Genomic DNA, 23258 nt, shown 5'->3' with positions numbered 1-23258 from the left:
TCTTCTGTGTTTGATTCAGATTCTAATGAAGAATCCATGACTTATTCTACTCAAATTCCTTCTCTTTTGGACTATGGGTCAAAGGAGGAGGACTCTTTTAGCCCTGATGTTCCTTTTGTGAAAATTTCCTTTGGAGACACACTCTCTAGGATGATGGATTTTAAGTGGGATTGTGCTCAGGTCTCTGATATCCATAAGCTGTACAATGAGTTGCTGCAGTTGGAATCTCCTAAGCCTGTGGCTATTCCTCCTGTTTTAGCTGCTTTGCTGGATGCTTTTTTCCAATTCCTCTCATGCCTGATTCTCCGTCCCCTGCTCCCAAGAAACCTGACAAGTTTTATAGGGTGCCTGAGGACTGTTATTTTTTATACAGATGTCCTGCTGCTGACCTCTCTGTAGTGTCTGTAGCCTCTGATAAGCAATCTCAATTGCTTCCTTCACCAAGTTAATGCCTTCTGACAAGGACAGCAGAGTTATGGAAAGGCTGGGTAAGGAGGTTTACACTTCTGCTACCCTAGCTTTTCAGGTATTAATTATCAGAGCCATATGTCTAGTTATGTGTTGGCTCTTTTTTCTCAGGCCTGTCAACTTATTTCTGATTTTCCAGACTCTGAGGATAAAACTTCTATTCTTTCCTTGCTAGGGACTTCCTCTCAAGTTGTTCTTAATTCTATTAAATGTAGTTATGATATGGTAGATGCCTCTTCTAGGGCTGCTGTTTTTGGTTCAGTGATGAGGAGGTATTTTTGGCTTAAGCTTCAAATTCTACCTGATGATATTAAAGCAAAGTTGATGGATGCTCCTCTGGGATTCTAAGCTTTTGTTTGGAGAAGCTGCTGCTAGTTGTTTAAGTCCCTTCATGATAAAGATAAGGACTTACAACAGCTTAAACATATGTTTGTTTTTACTGTGTCTAAAGTTCAGAGAAACTACCCTGCTAAGCCTACCTTTGTTCATAGGCAATCTCACCCTTCTACTAAAGGTAAGAAAAGTGATAAATGGGATCCTCCTGCTAAGGCTCCTCAGTTTTCAGGGACTCTGAAGCTTTCCTTTCTAGACAAATCAGGTGCTGTATGAATATCCATCCCTTCCCAGCCACATTCCTCTTTCTCTTTGCCTTTCTCTTTCTTTTCCTGTTTGGCTTCAGATCACTTAGGATTCTTGGGTTCTGTCAATCATTCATCAGGGGTATTTCATGGTATGAAAATCCCATCTTCCTTTTATGCACATTCCCCAGCCTCCTCAGGAAAAACTTTCCTTTTTCCCGGAAGTTCTTCAAAATCTTTTCACTCAGGGTACTTTCACGAGGTGCCTGTGTCCCAAAGGGGGAAAGGGTTGGTTCTAGTTGGTTCTAGTCCAGACTGTTTCTAGTGCCCATGAAAGAGAGCTATGGATGCCTACTCCAGACGTCTCTCATCTAAACACTTTTCTAAAAGTGCCTTCTTTTCGGATGTTGTCCCTTCAGATTCTGCTTCCTCTCTTGCTCCCTCAGGCCTATATTGTGCCTCTGGATCTCAAGGGTGCTTAGTTCCATATTTCTATCCATCCTCTTTTCAGGAAGTTCTTACATTTCTCTGTTGCTTCCTGGCATTTTCAGTTCTCTGCTTTGCCCTTTGGCCTTTCTACTGTCCCGAGGGTGTTCAGCAAATGCCTTGCTCCTATGATTGCTTTTTTCGGGCTTCAAGGGATCCAAATATTTCCTTACTTGTTGATTCAGGCATTCTCTCTAGAGACCTTTTCACAAAATCTTCATTTTGCCATTTCCCTTCTTCAGAGTCTGGGGGTCACTATAAATTTAAAAATACTTCTCTGACTCCTTCTCAGGATCATGTTTTCCTGGGTTGCAGGATTCAGACAGTGCCAATGCTGGCTTCAATGCCCCCTCCAAAGACCTTAACTCTCACTTCTTTCTTTCATACTCTTCTTCCTGTGGCTTCCATTACTGCCAGGGAGTTTCTGAGAGCTCTGGGTTTCATGGCTTCCACCATTCCAATGCTCCCTCTAGCCAAACTTCACATGAGAAAGTTTCAGTCGTTTCTGAAGTCGGTGTGGCTTCAACATTCATATTGTCTAGACTTTGTAGTTCCTCTTCCTTGTCTCAGACAGAAACTTCACTGGTGGATTTAGCAGTTGTCTCTAAATCCAGGGATCCCTTTTCCTCCTCTGCTTCTCTCTCAGGAATTGTTCACAGATGATTCAGACATGGGATGGGGGTGACATTTGGCTCCCTAAAAGTTCAGGGGGTGTGGTCACCTCGTCAGCAGAAGGAGCACAAAAAATGTCAAAGAAATGAGAGTTCTTCTGCTGGCTCTTCAGGCCTTTCATCCAATTTTCTTTCCAGGGTCTCTCAAGGTGTTCACAGACAATACCACAGTGGTATGGTATATCAACAAACAGGTAGGAACGAGATCTTATCTTCTTTGCTGGTTGGCACTTCTGGTATGGGATCTTGCTGTCAAGTAAAGTGACTTCAGGCAGTTTATATCCCTTCTGGTCAGAACATTGTGGCAGACACTCTGAGCAAATCCTTAACTCAGTTCCATGAATGGATGCTTCACAGGGATGTGTTTCTGGATATTATCCTCCAGGGGGATACTCCTCAAGTAGATATTTTTGCCTCCCCTCTCAACAGACAACTTCCTCTGTTTTGTGCCAATCTCAGGTTCTCTGGTGTGGAAGGTGGACGCCCTCTCATTTTCTTGGAAGGAGATTTTTTTTATGCATTCCCTTCTCTTCCTCTCATTCCGAAAGCCTTGTTCAAAATTCAACAGGATGCTCCCAAAAACTCGGTGACTCCCTTTTGGCTACAACAGCACTGGTTCCTTCTTCTTCTGCATTTAGCCAGGAGCAATCATCACAAGTTACCTCACAGGGTGGATTTACTCTCACAAGACAAGGGATCTCTCATCCATTCCCACCTGACCACACTTCAATTGCCACTGTGGGTGACAGGATTTTGATTCCTCAAAGACACCTTTTTTTTCTGAAGATGTGCTGCAAGTCCTGCAGGAGGCCAGAAAACCTACTACTAGGAAATCCTACTCGGAAGAGGTTTTCTCTTTGGTGTCTCTCTCATAACCTGGAACCACTTACTGTGGGTGTTCCCTTGGTACTCTGTTATTTGTGTGAGTTGCTCAATGCTGGTTTGGCCTTTTTTCTATTAAGGTCCAATTATCAGCTATCTCTGCTTGTCTGCCTTTTTCTCCTTCTTTAGCTTCTAGATTTGAGGAGAAACAATTTCTTAAAGGCGTCCTTAATATTAGACCTCCAGGAAGGCTGTTCCTCCTTTCCTGGGATGTTAATTTTGTTTGGGAGAAGTTGACTCAGGCTCCTTTTGAGCTGCTGCTTCAGCTTCCTTGCAACATTGTTCCTGGAAGACTGTTCTTTTGTTAGCTCTTACTTCTGCCAGATGGGTGTCTGAGTTACAGGCTTTTATGGCTTGTCTGCCTTTTTTGATCTTCATAAGGGCAGAGTGTCCTTGCACACTAACCCTTCTTTTATGCCTAAGGTGATTAATGAGCTGTCACTTAATCAGTATACTAATTTGTCTACCTTTTCCCCCTCTCCACAAACTGACAGTGAGAGGGTGCTGCATACTTTGGATGTGCATTGGCAACTCAGGGTTTATTTGGATAAGACTAAGGCTATTAGAAAATCTGATCAGTTATTTGTTTCTTTTCATCCTAGATTTTTGGGACTTGCTGTATCCAAGCAAATAATTTCTTCTTGGATTTCTAAGGCTATTTCTTTTTGTTACACTTTTCATGGAAAGAGCCTTCCCTCTTGAGTCAAGGTTCATTCTACTAGAGATGTGGCTTCTTCTGTTGCTTTTTTCAAGGACTTAGATACTAATTCTATTCTTGAAGTTGCTACCTGAACTTCAGCGCATACCTTTGCCAAGCACTACAAGTTGGATGGTATCTCTAGAGTTAGGGCCAGTTTTGCTAGTGCCATTCTTCATGGCTTTTTATTTTTTATTTATTTATTTTATTTATTTGACATTTCTTGACCTGGTTAGTCCGACTGAGCTGAAGCCTTTTTTCAGAGGAGGCCTAGGGACGAAAGCTCCACAAATTTAATATATAAAATATAAAATTTTAAAAAAGTATAAAAAAGTAAAGGGCATAAAACAATATAACACAGATATAATAAATATATGAAATGCATGTACTTAGTTTGCAAAAGTTGAAAAAAATATATAATTATATGCAATCTTATATCAACTTAAACAAGCATTTCTAGCAGTACAATTGGTGTATACGAGAGAACCATAATATACTATGAGCAATGTTGGTAAACATGTGGTGCTGCTGAAAGTTAGAGTAGTTAGTTAATGACAGGCTAAGGATGGACTGGTAAGGGGACTGTAAGGTAAAGGTGGACTGGTAAAGAGACAAACAATTTACCAGTAGGTGTCACTGTAGAGTAGTAGTGCAAGGATAAGAGTAGCAGAAGGAGAAGAGAGTAGATGTGGAGGAAGGGATGGGGAAGTTAGGGGGAGCAAGAGAGAACAGGAAGGATTGTTTAAGGAGGGTGTTTACAGTGACAGGTCCAGGTGCTTCAAAAAATGTTTTTGGTGGCAATTTTGAAATGATGAGGTTGTTTAATGTTTCTAATATCTACACGAAGTTTATTCCAGGACAGAGCAGGAGAGTAGCTGTAAAGGTTTTGCCCAGTATTAGTTTTGGGCTTGTATATTTGGAGTTTCTGACCCTTGCTTCAGTGAGCCTGAGAAGGGGTGTAGAGGGAGACAGGTGAGGAGATGTCTGGGCAGAAAGATGGTAGGTACAAGACGGAATGTATGATTTGAAGCTGAGAGAAAAGTAGTTGGTGGGGAAATTCTAACCAGTGTAAGCTTTTAAGAGAGAGACAGTGGTGAGAATAGTAGGTCTGATTGGCAGCAAATCTGGCAGCTTTATTGTATGTGTTTTCCAGTTTAGTTAAAAGAGAGGTCTGTAGGTTAGTGAATATTTGCAAGCCATATAATAGGGTTGGAAGGAGGTAGGCATGGGAGAGGGAAATTTTTGCATTGTTTGAAAGGTGTTTTTATTTCTGTAAAGGAGTCCAGGTTTCTGATGTTTTTTTTAATACTGTTTAGAATGTGTATATCAAATTTAAACTAATTGTCGATTATGACCCCCAGTAGCTTGCTATGAGATTCAGCTGTAATAGTTGTGTTATTTATGGATGCGATCGAGATGGTAGATTTAAGGTTGCTTTAAGTTTTGGGAAGAAAGAGCAAGACTTTGGTCTTTTTAGGATTTAGGATTACTTGGTTGTTTGAGAGCCAATTTTCAATGGATAAGAAGGATTTCTGCATAATGGAGATTAGTTCCAGTAGGGAATTGGCTATGGTGATGACTGTGAAGTCATCTGCATATTGGACTAGTGATGAGAGTGGACAAGAAGTATACAAACAATTGATAAAGATGTTGAACAGTAAAGGACTAAGAACAGATCCTTGTTAAATTTCCTGCTGGACTGGAAGTGCAGGGGAGAGAGAGGAGAGCCATTTGACAGATTGGAGTTGGTCACTAAGGTAACTAGCAAACCAGGAAACAGCAGAAGTGGAAAGATTCATGTTGGTGGGTTTGGCTAGTAAGAGTTGGTGGGAGACTGTGAAATGATTTTGATAGGTCGTGGAATAGGCATGAGATCAGTTTATTATCTCTGGCTTGGGAGACAGTTTAGGTGAAGGATATAAATGCTGTTGAGGTATACTGTGTTTAGGGTGAAAACCATGTTGTGTGGGGGTAAGTAGATTTTCTTGAATGAGGTGTTGCAGGATCTGTTTGTGTACACATTTCTCTAATATTTTGGATTGAGGGGATAGAATAACTATGGACCTGAAGTTGGCGAGTTCTGTGGAGTTACTTCCTTTGTGAATGGGTATGGTAAAGATTTTTTTCCTGATTGCGGGGACTTTTGATTTGGTTAAAGAGCGATTGATAAGTATGGAGACTGGAAAGGCAAGTGACTTAGCTGCTACATGGAGAAAGAAAGGAAGTATATTGTCAGCTGAGGGGGAACAGGGTTTCAATTTGAGAAGTAAGGATTTAATATATCTAGTAGCTACTGTAGTCAAGGAGAAAGTTTTTTTTTGTAGAATTAGTGGATGCAGGAGAGTGTGAGTGATTATTTGCATGCATGAATGTCTGAGTAGGTAGGAGATATCAATTTGCTGATAATATCAATGAAGTATGAGTTAAAGTTAGAGACTATTTCTAGTGGAGTATTGTTGGGATAGGGATTAGGAGATTTAGGCTTCCCTGGTTGTAGTATTTGGTTTAAGGAGTGCCAGATTTTTTTTTTGAGTTGGAATTGTGTGAGGTAGGGGAAATGTTATAGCAGTTTTTCTTGTCATTATTGATGTGTTTTTTTGGTGAGGCTGCATAATTCTTTGTAGGTTTGGAGATGAGAGGGGGAGTTTTGTTTTGGACTAAATTTTCCATGCCCTGTCTCTTTTTACCATTAAGGAATGGCAACAATGTGTTAGCCAGGGAGATATGATAGATTTGACTCTTACAGTACTAGAGGGGCAAGGGAGTTGAATATGTTAAGAAATAAGCAATTAAATTGTAGTACTGCATCATCTAGAGGAAGATGACTTAGGAAGGACCAATTAATAACTGAGAGAATATTATTTAAGGTATCAAGATGGAAGCTGGAGAGTTTGCAGTATTCGATGTACTTGTGAGGACAGGTATAGTGTGGAGTGTATCTGAGAACTTCAATCAGCAACTCAACAGCTGTACAATCACCAGCACTCTTTTGCTCCTTTCCACTCCCTAATTTCCTCTTGAGCTTTGGCACTCTCCCATTTGTTAAGAATATCGCAGTGGTGAATGTAAAGACATGGTACGGTTGGTAGAATCTTATCATAATGATAGATGTCTTTGCCTTCAATGCTGCAGTATTTGCTCTCTCCCTCCTTCCCCCTAGTACTTTGCCTTCCTGGATGTACAGATTACCTCTTGGGTTCCTTGGGCTGGTGTTCCTGCTGGAGCAATCAGTTCTGACTATGGTAGGCCTGAGCGTCATGTTTATGCCCTATGCTATGCAAGGAACATTTGGGTAACATTCAATGCACCTTTAAAGCAACAGAAGACTTTGGTAGACTAGCCGGCTTCAATGCTAGGGAATTCCATATTTTAAGAATACTGCAGCAGTGAAGGCAAGGATATTTACCGTTATGGTAAGATACTGCACAGCTATGTTTACAGGATAATTATTATTCAAGAAATCTGTAAATAATGACCTTAAAAGTGGTATTAAAAAGGTGCTTGTTAGCAGCTACATACCCCACAATACAATAATTCTCCTGTGGACATTATAGCAGATATTAGCATTTGGTATATGATATGTTTAGTGCTGTTTTTTAACTTGCTTTTGTTTCTTTTTGTTGCCCTTTGTTGCTTTTTTTGTTACCTGTTTCTGTTATATAAAGGTGGCATGTGGTGATATGGGGATCACAGCAGTACCTGGGGTCCTGGACACAGTGTAGTCTGCATAACAAGTATATGGGGGTATAACCATGAGATGCAATGTTGTTATTCTCACGGTTATGAATTTATGACTATTTTTGCTTATTTGCATCATTTGCTTAATTTTTATGGATTTTCTGAATTATTTGGTAATCAGTTTATATGCTGTTCAGTGAAGCAACAGTTTGTGTCTGTTGTAGGCTTGTACTGATAATTTGTACTGCTCCCCTGCATCAGTAAAGCAAAAGTGTTATATCTTGATGTGAGCAAAGCAGTTCAACAGCTCTGTAATTAGATTGTTTTCCACATTAACTAAATGTCATCAAACATTATTAAAGTTACATAAAGGTTTTAGTACTTAGTATATTTAAACAAAAATACCTGATTTATTCAAATTTTCCTATGGTGGTTGGGCAGAAAACAGAAATATAGCTGTTGTTTGCAAAATAACAGACTGAAATCACAGTGGAAAGGGAATGACTATACATTGTTTATTCAGTGGCAAAAGTTTAAAGATCAGATGTGCAGATCAAATAAGCTAGGTTGTCTATACCAACCAATGAAATTTAACTTCAGAGTAGATTACTTACTTGTGAACGTGTTTCACATCTGTAGTCACTAGGATAAAGTAGGACATAATAACTTCTGCAACAAAGTGCACTGTGTACCTAAGGAGAAAGAGAGAATAAATATTTAATTACAAAAGTCATTTGAGAAAATTGCATAAATGATGGGCTTAACAACATTAAACATTTGAAGATCAGACAACATAAATCTACTTGCAACATTATTTTTTAGTGACTACACATACCTTTCCTCATTTACCTACTGGACATTTTACTTAATGTAGCATTTATATTCCTTAAGATGTATTTATCTACACGTCGCATGAGCAAACTAGTAACAGGGGACTGGGTCTTTTTCATCAACTGTTACCATGCTGTCTGGGGATGTGCATAACTGGTGGTATTACATACCTGTTGCACTGTTTCTGCTTGTTTATCAACATGGTTACTTTTGCAAACATTGTAACTTTTACTCCTGCATTAAATCATTAATACATGTATGAGTTTGGCCAAAATTGCACATGGCAGTACATAATCACCCCTGTACCCTCTTAGCTACTTGAAACGTGTCCTCTTTCAAAGACAGACCATAATGCTAATTACTGCGTTATGCACATACATTCTTACAGCCTAATGCAACACAATCTAGCCTTTGTGGCTGCTTCACATGTACATTATTTCACTATTTGTAAACATCTTACTGTTTAACTTTCTTGCTCTTGTGAACTCTGTCGGCATCTGAAATGGCTTTATTATGGACCAATCCACTACCCCAGTAAACTATAGCACAAAATAAGTCTAATGTAGAGGACAATGCACAGATGCACTAGTGTGTTACATAAAATGGTAAATCATTTGTTAGTAAAAACAACATGAAAGCAAGTTAGATGCAGGACAATTTTGGAAGGTGTGTTGTACTATGAGGTAGCATACTGATTTTTATAGAGGTAGAAACACACGTTTAGTTTCATTAAGTATACAAACACACTAGAGACATACACATGCTTTCAGCATTGAGCTTAGAATCTCGTCTGTTAACTTCACTTGTTTAGATATGTTTATTTGGAGCATATTACCTTAATCCTTAAATCATGATTGCACAAACGAAGTGGCCAGCAACTGGCATGGTGAGCTTGTAAGTGAAGCTTCAAACTCCATATGAAGGCATGAATCACAATTTATGTGTAAGACTTTAGTACAAATGTCCTCTGCAGAAATCCATCTCCACAATATAATGTGGGGCATTTTGTGATCTATGTCCCTTCTTGATTTATACAGTTAGAATCATCTGCATGGAATATGAAAGCTTATCTTTTTTTTTCACTATTGCATTTATTCAGTGGAACTCATTTTCCTCAGTGTTAACGATGCTAGTCAGCAATCAAAAGATGGCATTTTTAAATTGCCCAGTACAGGACAAGCTGCTTTAACTGCAAAGCATGCAGCAGACTTTAAGAGCACAGCCTCTACTGTAAAAAAAAAAAAAAAAAAAAAAAAACAGCTCCACACTAATTTCAACCCCTGGTTAAATTTAGCTGTTTTTAGGTGATTTTACTGAGTGATGAGTTGTATAACTTAGTTAGATTTAAGTTGCTTTGGTAAGCTTTCTTAGGGATTTTACTCACTGCTTGACTGCAATAGCGTTGCTCTTTCCACAATTAAAGTGATGCTTTTTTGGAGTAGCCCTCATTGTTGTGGGGTCTGTCCTGCTCTGCTAAGCCATGTTATGCCTTCTGTTCTCCAACTTGACACTAACCACAATTCCCAGTCACCCAACCCTAGACTTTTATCCAGGAAGCCCCGCCCCTTACCTATTCTACCAGTCACTGGCCTCTCAAACTACATAATGCTCATTACAACCAATTTCAACTTACCAATCACCAGAGAGCTTCCCTGATTTTTACCATACTCATTTAATCACACATGCACCTCCATCTACCCCATTTACCCCTATTCTCATCAAAAGCATTTTCGAACCTCCCCGACTCTTCTGACATCCAACAGCTCCATGCATATAAACCCTCTCAACTTAAATCTTTACTACTAACTCACAAATAGTCTCATACTCTCAGTTTGCAAAGATACACCCAAATCCATCCCAAAACCAGCGATATTGTGTCTTTATTCCCTACTATACTTATGCCAAATACTCTCTTAAAATAGACTTAAGTCAAAGTTAAACCACTTGCAAGGTTCCCTAACTTCTTATCCTCTCATTCCATTCTGTTATTTCATTGTTAATACCCTAAATCAAAAGATCTTATAGAATGTCTAGCTCCCCTGCCTCAACTCTCCCACTCGTCTACTCCATGATGGTTTTGTTAATCACTCAGTCTGTTCTCCTACTCTCTCTCACTATCCACACCTCCTATAACATCACCCTTAATGCTAACTTCATATCCAGACCCAAAACCCACAACCCACACCTAATATAATTTTCATACTTCACCAAAATCCTTCCAAGTCTACTTATTCTTTTCCAAGTGTTACCTAAACTACAGGTTCCTTAAACACAGCTCTAAATTACTCTGTAACCCTCCTATGTACTACTCCAAACTAAAAAAGTCCTTCTTACCTGTATCCCTACATCGGGTTCCTATTAAATGATAAAAGACACATTCTTTCAAATGCATCTTGATCGAACTTGAAAGCACGAAAAGGCGAAATACTGAAACTGCATATGAGCGAATTCTTTCCCTGGGAAAGAAATCGCTTGGCCTCTTCCATTACTTTGCCATTTTCTTGACTGTAGTACAATCTCGGAGTTGATATATTTAAGTAGGTGAGGTGTGTGGGGCACAGACCCCCACTTTATGTAATGTTTTAAAAAATTTTTTCTTTTGTTTTGTGGAACAGTGATTTTTTTCCCTTGGAAAAAAAATCACTATTCTAAGCGTTCGAGATTGTAAGCTTTCACTTACATGGGTTCAATAAATCATCTTTCACTTTTTTAAGCATTCAGTGATTTAATATAGACCCCCCTACATCAATCTACTCAACTCCTACTCTTTAGAGATATTCACCCAAACACTAGCCATGCTCACTCATCTGGCAAAATGTATACCCCCACCAAAACCAAACACCAAACAAGTCACCAAAAATCCATTGTAGAACTAGAACTAATAAACATTACCATTCAAAGCCTTTGCAATAAACTCACTTGGTTGCACTCCTTGATAACCAGGCAACTCCCAGCCATCATAATAGTCACAGAAACTTGGCTAAAACCAAAGATTATTGGTTCTGAAATAGTTCTATCTAACTACTACATTTACTAAAAAAATAGGCTGTCCAAGGGAAGGATCGAGTAACAATTATATACTCTAACAACCTCACACACCAACCCTACAGCAGTGAAATTCACTGTTTTAACAACACTGTTTTAACACCTGCTAAAGATGAGCCAAAAAAGGTCTTGTGCCTTACTGTCATGTACATTCTGCCCATGATCAATCTGCCTGTCCTCAAAGAAGTCTTATCATGAGTATCTTCTTACATTTCCCAAGAAACCATCATTGTAGGCTAATGTTCACATCAACTGGTCTACCAGAAATGTATGTTCTCCTATAATAGGCTTAACAAAAACAGCAACAGTGAAACCATCCTGGATTGGATACTAACCTCTGCCCCAGAAAAAAATAATTACCTATGACATAGTTCCAGACTCATTGAATGGCCACCACCCCAACTATGCCACTTGTAAATGAAATGAAAGCACCAAATTAACCCACTTTAACACAGAAATATAAAAAAATTCAGAAAAAAAAAGACATGTAGGTAGGTGCGAGCGTGAATGGGTGTGCCTTCTTTGAAGGCTGGGTGTCAGGCTGGAAACTCAGCACCATAAAAATCCACTTCCAATCATTAGCAGACTGGAGTTCCACTGTGGCAACCCCTAAATGGGAAAAGCCGAAAGACTGAAATGCCAAAACAGTGCTCCTGGACACATGTAAAGTAACTGCCATTAGATGAAGACATTGAAAGTTTCAGTCTTACCTTCCTATCCATTTTCATTAACCCAGCACCAATTATAAGAAAAAGAGTCAAAACAAACACAGCTCCATTGCTAACTTTAGCAACTAACCAAATAATGTAAAGGATAAACAAAGCCTGGAAAATCTGGTACAGAGAATACAACACATTTGCAAATCCATCTGTCCCAAATAAATGTCTCTAAGTCCCAGATGAAAACAGATAAAAAATATAACCTTAATCTTCCAGAATCACAGCCCAGCAGCCCAAGACATTCTGGTCCTCTGTTAGCAGTCTCATCAAACCTGGCAACCCCTCCCAGCCTATCCCTCTGCCAGATGAATCAGACAATACCACAGTCAACAATTTTTATCAACACTTCATTAATAATGCTAAATCTGTTACTGGCCATTTCAATCATGCTGATCTCACACCTTCATCCCATGGCAACTGTCTTTCTTCATCTTCAACTCTATACTCATTAATACTGCCAGAAAGCTCTTAATCAAAATCAACCCAACAGCACTAGCAACAGGCCCTCTCCCCATATAATGCTTATCTCTTGCAGCTGAAGCGCTGGCCTCTCCCATTTCCATTTTCACAAACAGGTCCATCACTGAGTCAAATGTCCACAATATGGAAACAATCCTGCACACTGCCATTATACAAAGGAAACCCCTCCTTTGAGCTATCCAACTTTATGCAAATTTATATCTTACCCCCTTTCTAAAATTATTGAACAACACTTCCAGACCCAACTCCTCAAATTATTATTATGAGACAGTCCTGCTGACAAAGGAGGAGTAGTCATTGTTATGGATATGGCTTACTATTTATCAGAGGCCCACAAACAACTTAAAAATGCCATTAACTATATGCCAATGCTTCTAGAACTGACAAGCCATTTCAAGAAGAAAATTGACTCCTTCTTAGAGCTAGCTGCTGAGGAAGGTATTATTAGTACATCAGATTTATAACATCTTAGGGAAGATGATCCTCAGAAACAAATACTGTATTTGCTGCCTAAAATTCATAAAAATTTGCAAAAACCACCTGGCAGACCAATAGTATCTGGCATGGGCTCACTTACGGAACCCTTATCAGGATTCCTCACTTAGTATCTACAGCCACTTCTGACTATGTTCAGATCAAGGATCGAGGACACCACAGAATTCCTCAGAATTGTTAGTGATGCACAACTAGAACCAGAATGGATAATGTGTACTCTGGATGTTACAGCTTTATATACACATATTCCACACTGGGCTGGGCTTGAGGACTTTGAATATTGGCTAAACAGAGCAAATCTTTATCGTCCAGGCTTCAATACATTATTGGTCTGTATGGCAGAACATGTCCTAACAAAAAACGTTGTTTATTTTTAGAAGGAATGTTATTGGCAGGTGCGAGGTAGAGCTATGGGGGCATCCTTTGCCCCCATTTATGCAGACCTCTTTATGGGGTACTTGGAGGAATTCCTTATATATATAATGACAATCACAAGATATTTTTGGGTGATATGGACATTTGGCAGTGATACCTTGATGACTGTTGGCTATTTTGGCGTGCAGACACTGCATATCTTTTAGAGTTTGTCCAATACCTCCATGATAACAAGTGGGGTATTGAATTCACTCTTAATATGCACCAACAGGAAATTCACTTCTTAGATATTGGGATATGTAGAAATGTGGACAATACATTATCAACACAGGTGTTCCACAAATATCCACAATACAACATCCTTTTGAAAGCCACCAGTTTACATCCAGACCATATTATAAGGAATATTCCCAAGTCCCAATTCCTTCGTACTAAAAGGATTTGCTCTTCCAATGATGATTATGAACATCATAAGAATGACCTGATACACAGGTTCAAAGCCAGGGGTCATAAATCAGGACATATCCTTTCAGCTAGTAATTTGGCCACTGGGAAGGATAGACTGGATTTATTGAAATATAATAAAAAAATGCCCACAATAGATAACACTAGAAATATTCATGCCATTAGAAATGCAGTGAATAAGAACTGGAACATTCTTATGGCCAATCAGAAATTATCTAACTTCCTGACAGATGAGTGCAAATCCTCATATCGTAGAGGTAGGACATTAGGATCTTACCTCAATCATTACAAATATAGGGTGGAACGACAAATTTTGGGAGACCAATTAACGATCACCGGAGATACATTGGTGGGATCATTCTCCTGTGGACACTGCTCCTTTTGTAAATATATGCCAAAAACCAAGGAGTTTTCCAGTATGAATACCAAATTGGTGTATAATATAAGACATTTTGCTAATTGTGGAATGGACTGGGTGGTCGATTTAGCCACTTGCTCCTGTTCCTCATTCTATGTTGGGCAGACTTCCAGGCCATTTAGAATAAGGATGTCTGAGGACCTAGGTGACATTAGGAATAGGCGTATGACCAATGCACTATACAGACATGTATCTGTTCATAAAACAGCTACTTTTCATTTCTGCATTATTGAAATATGGGGAGATAGAACACATAAACTAGGGTGGCACAGTATATTAAATGATGAAGAAAAATGTCGGATAGTCAACTTAGGGTCATTATTTCCCCAGGTCTTAATGACCATTTGTAATTTTTTTTATTAAAGTATGTATATGTATACATGTATATATATATATATATATATATATATATATATATATATATATATATATACTATATTCCGGAATATATTTTTGTTATATTCTTGATATTCTCCTTTTGAAGTGTATTCAGTTATTTAATTACTGTCACTTTAAATACCTGATTGCTAATGAAGCTGGATTTATATAAAAAGAAATAATTACTGAGATGGATTAATCACTGATGAAGGCAAATACTGCCGAAACTGGTCTGATTTTTACCAGTTGAATTAAACTAGTTATCACTCCTTAGGTGCTGGCCTCTATTTTTTGACTTCAGAATTTGGACTCTCTGAATCTACTACCAAGTGGTTTACTAGTTGTCTGAGTAATCAAACTCATGTCATTAAATGTAATGACTGCATACTTCTCCTTCCTGCCTGTCACCATTAGAGTTCCATTGGGTTCCATACAGGGATTATTGTTGTCTAACTTATTCATACATATCTCTATTCAGTCCCTACACAATCCACATTATACAATATGTGGATGACTCAACTCTCATCTCCTTGGCTTCCACTATAAAGGAAATGCAGCCCCACGCTCAGTTCCACTTTCTCAATACAGAGAAATTGTTAGTCAACTCTCAACTATTACTAAATGCTAAACAACAACAACAACAAAAAACTCATGCTTTTCATACTAAAATCCCCCCCAAGTACAGCAATGATAATTTCACTGTTTGTACTTTACAGAATATCAGAACTGCCATTGTCCCTACTACCAAACTATTTGGGGTTGTCATTAACAAAAAATGATATACATGAGGCCTACATTCAAAACTCCACTAAAAAGAAAACTCATAAAATCATGAATCTTGTATATAGCTAGTCATTAGCTCCCTCAACAAGCTCAGAAAATTACAGCAATTGCTTATCTGTTACCCACCCCTCTTTATAAATCTGCCATCCTCACTAGCCTACATTCTACTTTATGTGCCAAAAATAGGCCATTGCTACAACAAAACAGCCATATTTGCAGCACAGCTCACAAACTAAACTCGGCACTGCACTGCACTCCAAAAACTTTTCTGGATGGAGTTACCAACCTCCAAAAATTCCCTAGCTGAAAATGGCCCACAAAATATTTTATCAGCTCCAGAATTATTCATCCTTAATCTCAGTAATACAATGGTACTGCAGTGGTGGTGCTGCGGTAGCATTGTCACCTCACAGTTAGATGTTGCCCGCTCGATTCTCAGTTAGAGCGTCTTCTCTGTGTCGACATGTGAGAATGGGCGTTCCTTCATTGAAGGTTGTGCGTTAGGCCCGGCAAGCCAGCATGTAAAAATCTACTGCCAATCATTAGCGGACCGGAGTTCCGCTGTGATGACCCCTAACAGGGAAAAGCCGAAAGACACAATCAATCTCAGTAATACAATGGTATACTGCACTCAGATCTCTTCTGTTAGAATAGATCTTACATAAATACAGTTTTGTTAGAATACATTGTGGTTTTGTTAAAACAGATCCTACAAAATTTATAGTATTCCATCTGTATTGAGTTGAAACCAGTCAACACTAGGCAAAAAGGAACCAAAGGCTAAAGGAAATCCTTGTTTATTAATTAGTGACCATGCCTCACAAAGAATAACGTAAAAAAATGCTTTCATCCATTAAAATAATTTGTGTTCACCAGACTATGGAGTCCTTTCCTTCCTTCATAGTTATAGAACTTTCTAACATACCATGTGACATAGAACGTAAAGAAATCTAAAGGTACAGTTACTACAAATTCAGTAAAGCAATCAAGCATTTACGTAATATTTAAAACTAACAATACATAATAAAGGTTTAAATATACACACACACACACACAGATATATATATATATATATATATATATATATATATATATATATATACATACAGAGAGAGAGAGAGAGCTATGTAACTGGAGTTTATGTGAGTTGGATAGTCACATTACAGTATGATTGTTTTATACATGGCCAATATTTTTACCACAGCTTTAACCTGGAAGGGGCACAAGTTAACAAAACAAACAAGACCAGCGCTGATATGATATAAAATAAAAGCATTATGTACCTGTGACAGTATCTAAGAGAGAGTATTTAATTAATTGCTAGGTAACTGATTGTTTAATTATTTTATTGGTTTATTGTGGGCTGAGTCTTATGTTATTGAGAATATAAAATGTGATGTTTTAATGGAAACGTTACACATTGATGAAGGATTTTTTCAACCTGAAAGCTTTGTGAGTTAATAAATTTGGGTCTATATTACATCACTGACTACTTAAAGAAGCGAACGGTGATTAATTGCCCCTATGTAAGCAAAAGCTTACAATCTCGAACTGTCAGAACAGCGTTTTTTTTCCTAGGGAAAAAAATCGCTTTTCCAAAACACATACACACAACACAAGCACACCAAAAAACAGCAATCCACACATACACCCAAAAATCTTACAACTAACCCTACACTAAACTATACACACACCACTAACTATCCACTTACCTTAAACCAAACCTTAACCCTAAGGTCCGTCACTATTGCACACTCACCTCACCTGCTCCCTAACCCTAACTCACCTAACCCGCTCTAACCCTCATGTCCACACAATCTTACACATACCTAACTCGCGCCCTAACTAACTCACCTAACCCACCCTAACCCTCACATCCACACAATTGCACACTTACCTGAACCCGACCCGTAACTTTCCACCACAGCGCTGAAAATACCGAAGCAATGGAAAAGGACAACCTTGGGTTTCTGTTGCTTCGATATTTTAAGCTTTCACTCCGTAGGGTTCGATATTAGAACATTCGAATGTTTTAAACGTCAATGTTCTAATATAGACCCAATAAATTTTAGCGTTCAACATGTCCGTATTTCTTTGGACTTTGTGTTTACGTAGGGGCACAAGTGAGTCAGATAAATTGTGCCCACCTTTTCCTTGCATGGGGTCCTGCCATAGACAGCTCCTCTGCTGCAGATACATATATGTCAGGCAGTGCTGCAGTTGTCCCATCTTACAATAGCTTTCAGAGTACCATGTTATGAAGCATGGTGCAGTCCACAGTATCTTGCTGCAGGTTTCTGCAGATGTGTCCAAGCAGCAGAAGATCTTCCAACACCAATTTGACAGTGTTACTTGTCTGAGAAACTGCGGTGTTATACATCATTCCAGCCAATGTCTGAGGGCTACAGATGGTGGCCAGTTCCAATGCATATCCTGCATCACCTGTAACGTACAACAATGGACATTATTATGTCTGTTACTGATGTATATGTGCATGTAACAACCAGATGGCCTTGTGGGAAGTCACCCCATATGAAATGCTAGTATAGGTTGCATGTGTGCTAGAAGAGGGATTCATGGGAACTGCCTGGATGGCACAGAGGTACTAAGAATTGCACCACTATGTTTGATTTTGTAATTTGTATTATTTACAAGCTCTCATTAACATGCTGACACACATTTCTATGTCATTACGTGGTCATTCACACGCAATGCATACTGTGCTGTTTTTAAACTAGGGTAAGTCAATGTATCAATACTTGCACATTGCTGGTCATCATTATATTACACTTGATACACTGTGGTATTTGTACTGAATAGCTCCCTTATACTTTAATTCTAGAAATACCAATAATGTGATTCACAATAAATTTGTTTTTGATGAAGTCCATTTAATATTTCATCTACAAAATATTAATTGCACTCCATTATAAACTAGCTGTATAATTTCCTTCACCCATTGACAATGTTCATTATTTTTTTTAGTTTCTAAGTAAAATGAGTTAACATTAACAATTATGAAATTGAGGACTTCTGTCATCCTAGCTATCATAGTGGTGGTATCATATATGAACTTTAACTTTAGGTAGAATATTTAGCAATGACTTGCACTGTAGCAGAGACAAAAGTTACAAAAGTGTAGTACTGGTTTGCATTCTGATTGCATTTTGTCATCCCTGTTTTGTCATCCCCTGTTGTCAGTCTTCTAGTTCTGAAAAAAATCTTGTTGAAGATAAAATATGTATTAACACCAGCAGCAAGGATATAGGAATTTTTGGCTTACAACTTATACCATGTATTAACTGCTGGCAAGCAATATTATAGAAATAATCTACTATAACTCTCTCTCTGAAGATTTTTTAAGTTCATTATTACCATCCTTTTTATAGCAACTGTTATCCAATTTCAAATATGTATCATCCTTTCACTAGACCATACATGTCATCCATTCATTATACTATGTATATCATCCTTTCACTATACCATACATACCATCCTTTCACTATACCATACATATCATCCTTTCACTGTACCATACACATCATCCTTTCACTATATCATACATATCATCCTTTCACTATACCATACACATCATCCTTTCACTACACCATACATATCATCCTTTCACTATACCCTGCACATCATCCTTTCACTATACCATACATATCATCCTTTCCCTATACCATACACGTCATCCTTTCACTATACCATACACATCATCCTTTCATATCATCCTTTCACTATACCATGCATATCATCCTTTCACTATACCAAACATATCATCCTTTCACTATACCATACGCATCATCGTTTCACTATACCATACATATCATCCTTTCACTATATTACACATATCATCCTTTCACTATACCATACATATCATCCTTTCACTATATCATGCATATCATCCTTTCACTACATCATACACATAATTCTTTCACTATACCATACACATCATCCTTTCACTATATCATACACATCATCCTTTCACTATACCATACACTTCATCCTTTCACTATATCATACACATCATCCTTTCACTATACCATACACATCATCCTTTCACTGTACCATACACATCATCCTTTCACAATATCATACACATCATCCTTTCACTATACCATGCATATCATCCTTTCACTATACCATACATATCATCCTTTCACTAAACCCTACACATTATCCTTTCACTGTACTATACATATCATCCTTTCACTATATTACACATATCATCCTTTCACTATATCATAGATGTCATCACCTCACTATACCGTACATGTCATCCTTTCACTATATCATACACATTATCCTTTCACTATACCATACATATCATCCTTTCACTATATCATACGCATCATCCTTTCACTATACAATGCATATCATCTTTTCACTATACCATACACATCACCCTTTCACTATATCATGCATATCATCCTTTCACTACATCATACACATAATCCTTTCACTATACCATACACATCATCCTTTCACTATATCATACACATCATCCTTTCACTATACCATACACTTCATCCTTTCACTATACCATACACATCATCCTTTCACTATACCATACACAGCATCCTTTCACTGTACCATACATATCATCCTTTCACTATATCATACACATCATCCTTTCACTATATCAAACACATCATTCTTTCACTATAACATACACATCATCCTTTCACTATACCATACATATCATCCTTTCACTATATCATACACATCATCCTTTCACTATACCATATACATCATCCTTTCACTATACCATACATATCTTCCTTTCACTATACCATACACATCATCCTTTCACTATACCATACACATCACCCTTTCACTGTACCATACACATCATCCTTTCACTATCCCATACATATCATCCTTTCACTATACCATACACATCATCCTTTCACTATACCATACATATCATCCTTTCACTATATCATACACATCATCCTTTCACTATACCATATACATCATCCTTTCACTATACCATACACATCATCCTTTCACTATACCATACATATCATAATTTAACTGTACCATACATATCATCCTTTCACTATACCCTACACATCATCCTTTCACTATACCATATACATCACCCTTTCACTATATTATGCACATCATCCTTTCACTATACCATACACATCATCCTTTCACTATATCATACACATCATCCATTCACTACATCATACACATCATCCTTTCACTATACCATACACTTCATCCTTTCACTATATCATACACATCATCCTTTCACTATACCATACACTTCATCCTTTCACTATATCATACACATCATCCTTTCACTATACCATACACATCATCTTTTCACTATTTCATACACATCATCCTTTCACTATACCATACACATCATCCTTTCACTATATCATACACATCATCCTTTCACTATATCATACACTTCATCCTTTCACTATACCATACACATCATCCTTTCACTGTACCATACATATCATCCTTTCACTATGTCATACACATCATCCTTTCACTATGTCATACACATCATTCTTTCACTATAACATACACATCATCCTTTCACTATACCATACATATCATCCTTTCACTATATCATACACATCATCTTTTCACTATATCATACACATCATCTTTTCACTATACCATATACATCATCCTTTCACTATACCATATATATCATCCTTTCACTATACCATACATATCATCCTTTCACTATACCATACACATCATCCTTTCACTATATCATACACATCATCCTTTCACTGTACCATACACATCATCCTTTCACTATCCCATACATATCATCCTTTCACTATACCATACACATCATCCTTTCACTATACCATACACATCATCCTTTCACTATATCATACATGTCATCCTTTCACTATACCATACACATCATCCTTTCACTATACCATACATATCATCTTTTCACTATATCATACACATCATCCTTTCACTATACCATATACATCATCTTTTCACTATACCATACACATCATCCTTTCACTATACCATACATATCATAATTTCACTGTACCATACATATCATCCTTTCACTATACCCTACACATCATCCTTTCACTATACCATATACATAATCCTTTCACTATATTATGCACATCATCCTTTCACTATACCATACACATCATCCTTTCACTATACCATACACATCATCCTTTCACTATATCATACACATCATCTTTTCACTATACCATACACATCATCCTTTCACTATACCATACACTTCATCCTTTCACTATATCATACACATCATCCTTTCACTATACCATACACATCATCCTTTCACTATATCATACACATCATCCTTTCACTATACCATACACATCATCCTTTCACTATATCATACACATCATCCTTTCACTATACCATAGATATCATCCTTTCACTGTACCATACATATCATCCTTTCACTATATCATACACATCATCCTTTCCCTATTTCATACACATCATCCTTTCACTATGCCATACATATCATCCTTTCACTATACCAAACACTTCATCCTTTCACTATATCATACACATCGTCCTTTCACTATACCATACACATCATCCTTTCACTATACCATACACATCATCCTTTCACTATACCATACACATCATCCTTTCTCACTATATCATACATATCATCCTTTCACTGTACCATACACATCATCCTTTCACTATACCATACACATCATTCTTTCACTATATCATACACATCATCCTTTCACTATACCATACACATCGTCCTTTCAACACATCATCCTTTCACTATATCATACACATCATCCTTTCACTATTATACACATCATCCTTTCACTATACCATACATATCATCCTTTCACTATACCATACATATCATCCTTTCACTATACCATACACATCATCCTTTCACTATACCATACATATCATCCTTTCACTATATCATACACATCATCCTTTCACTATACCATACATATCATCCTTTCACTATATCCACACATCATCCTTTCACTATACCATACACATCATCCTTTCACTATACCATACACATCATCCTTTCACTATATCCTTTCACTATACCATACACATCATCCTTTCACTATACCATACACATCATCCTTTCACTATATCATACACATCATCCTTTCACTATACCATACACATCATCCTTTCACTATATCATACACATCGTCCTTTCACTATACCATACACATCATCCTTTCACTATACCATACACATCATCCTTTCACTATACCATACACATCATCCTTTCACAATACCATACATATCATGCTTTCACTATACCATACACATCATTCTTTCACTATATCATACACATCATCCTTTCACTATACCATACACATCGTCCTTTCACTAAATTATACACATCATCCTTTCACTATACCATACATATCATCCTTTCACTATACCATACACATCATCCTTTCACTATACCATACACGTCATCCTTTCACTATACCATACACATCATCCTTTCACTATACCATACATATCATCCTTTCACTATATCATACACATCATCCTTTCACTATACCATACACATCATCCTTTCAGTATATCATACATATCATCCTTTCACTATACCATACACATCATCCTTTCACTATACCATACACATCATCCTTTCACTATATCATACACATCATCCTTTCACTATACCATACACATCATCTTTCACAATACCATACATATCATGCTTTCACTATATTATACATATCATCCTTTCACTGTACCATACATATCATCCTTTCACTATACCATACACACCATCCTTTCACTATATCATACACATCA

General features: G+C 37.6%; 1 protein-coding gene across 1 annotated transcript in view; it reads right to left on the bottom strand.

Annotated features, from left to right (window-relative positions):
- The window catches only part of LOC122792232 (lysophospholipid acyltransferase 2-like), a 751818-nt gene that overhangs the window by 473233 nt on the left and 255327 nt on the right, over nucleotides 1–23258 (bottom strand). Inside the window, exon 3 of the mRNA XM_044059980.1 lies at nucleotides 8075–8152. Coding sequence (XP_043915915.1) covers nucleotides 8075–8152 — 78 coding nt within the window. The remainder of the gene's footprint in view (nucleotides 1–8074; nucleotides 8153–23258) is intronic.

The sequence above is a fragment of the Protopterus annectens genome, chromosome 1.part2 (assembly GCF_019279795.1).
Source record: "Protopterus annectens isolate FY-2018-M chromosome 1.part2, PAN1.0, whole genome shotgun sequence".
NCBI classification, from domain to species: domain Eukaryota; kingdom Metazoa; phylum Chordata; order Ceratodontiformes; family Protopteridae; genus Protopterus; species Protopterus annectens.
The sequence above is the reverse complement of the archived record's forward strand: the minus strand, read 5'-3'. Positions and strand labels throughout refer to the sequence as shown.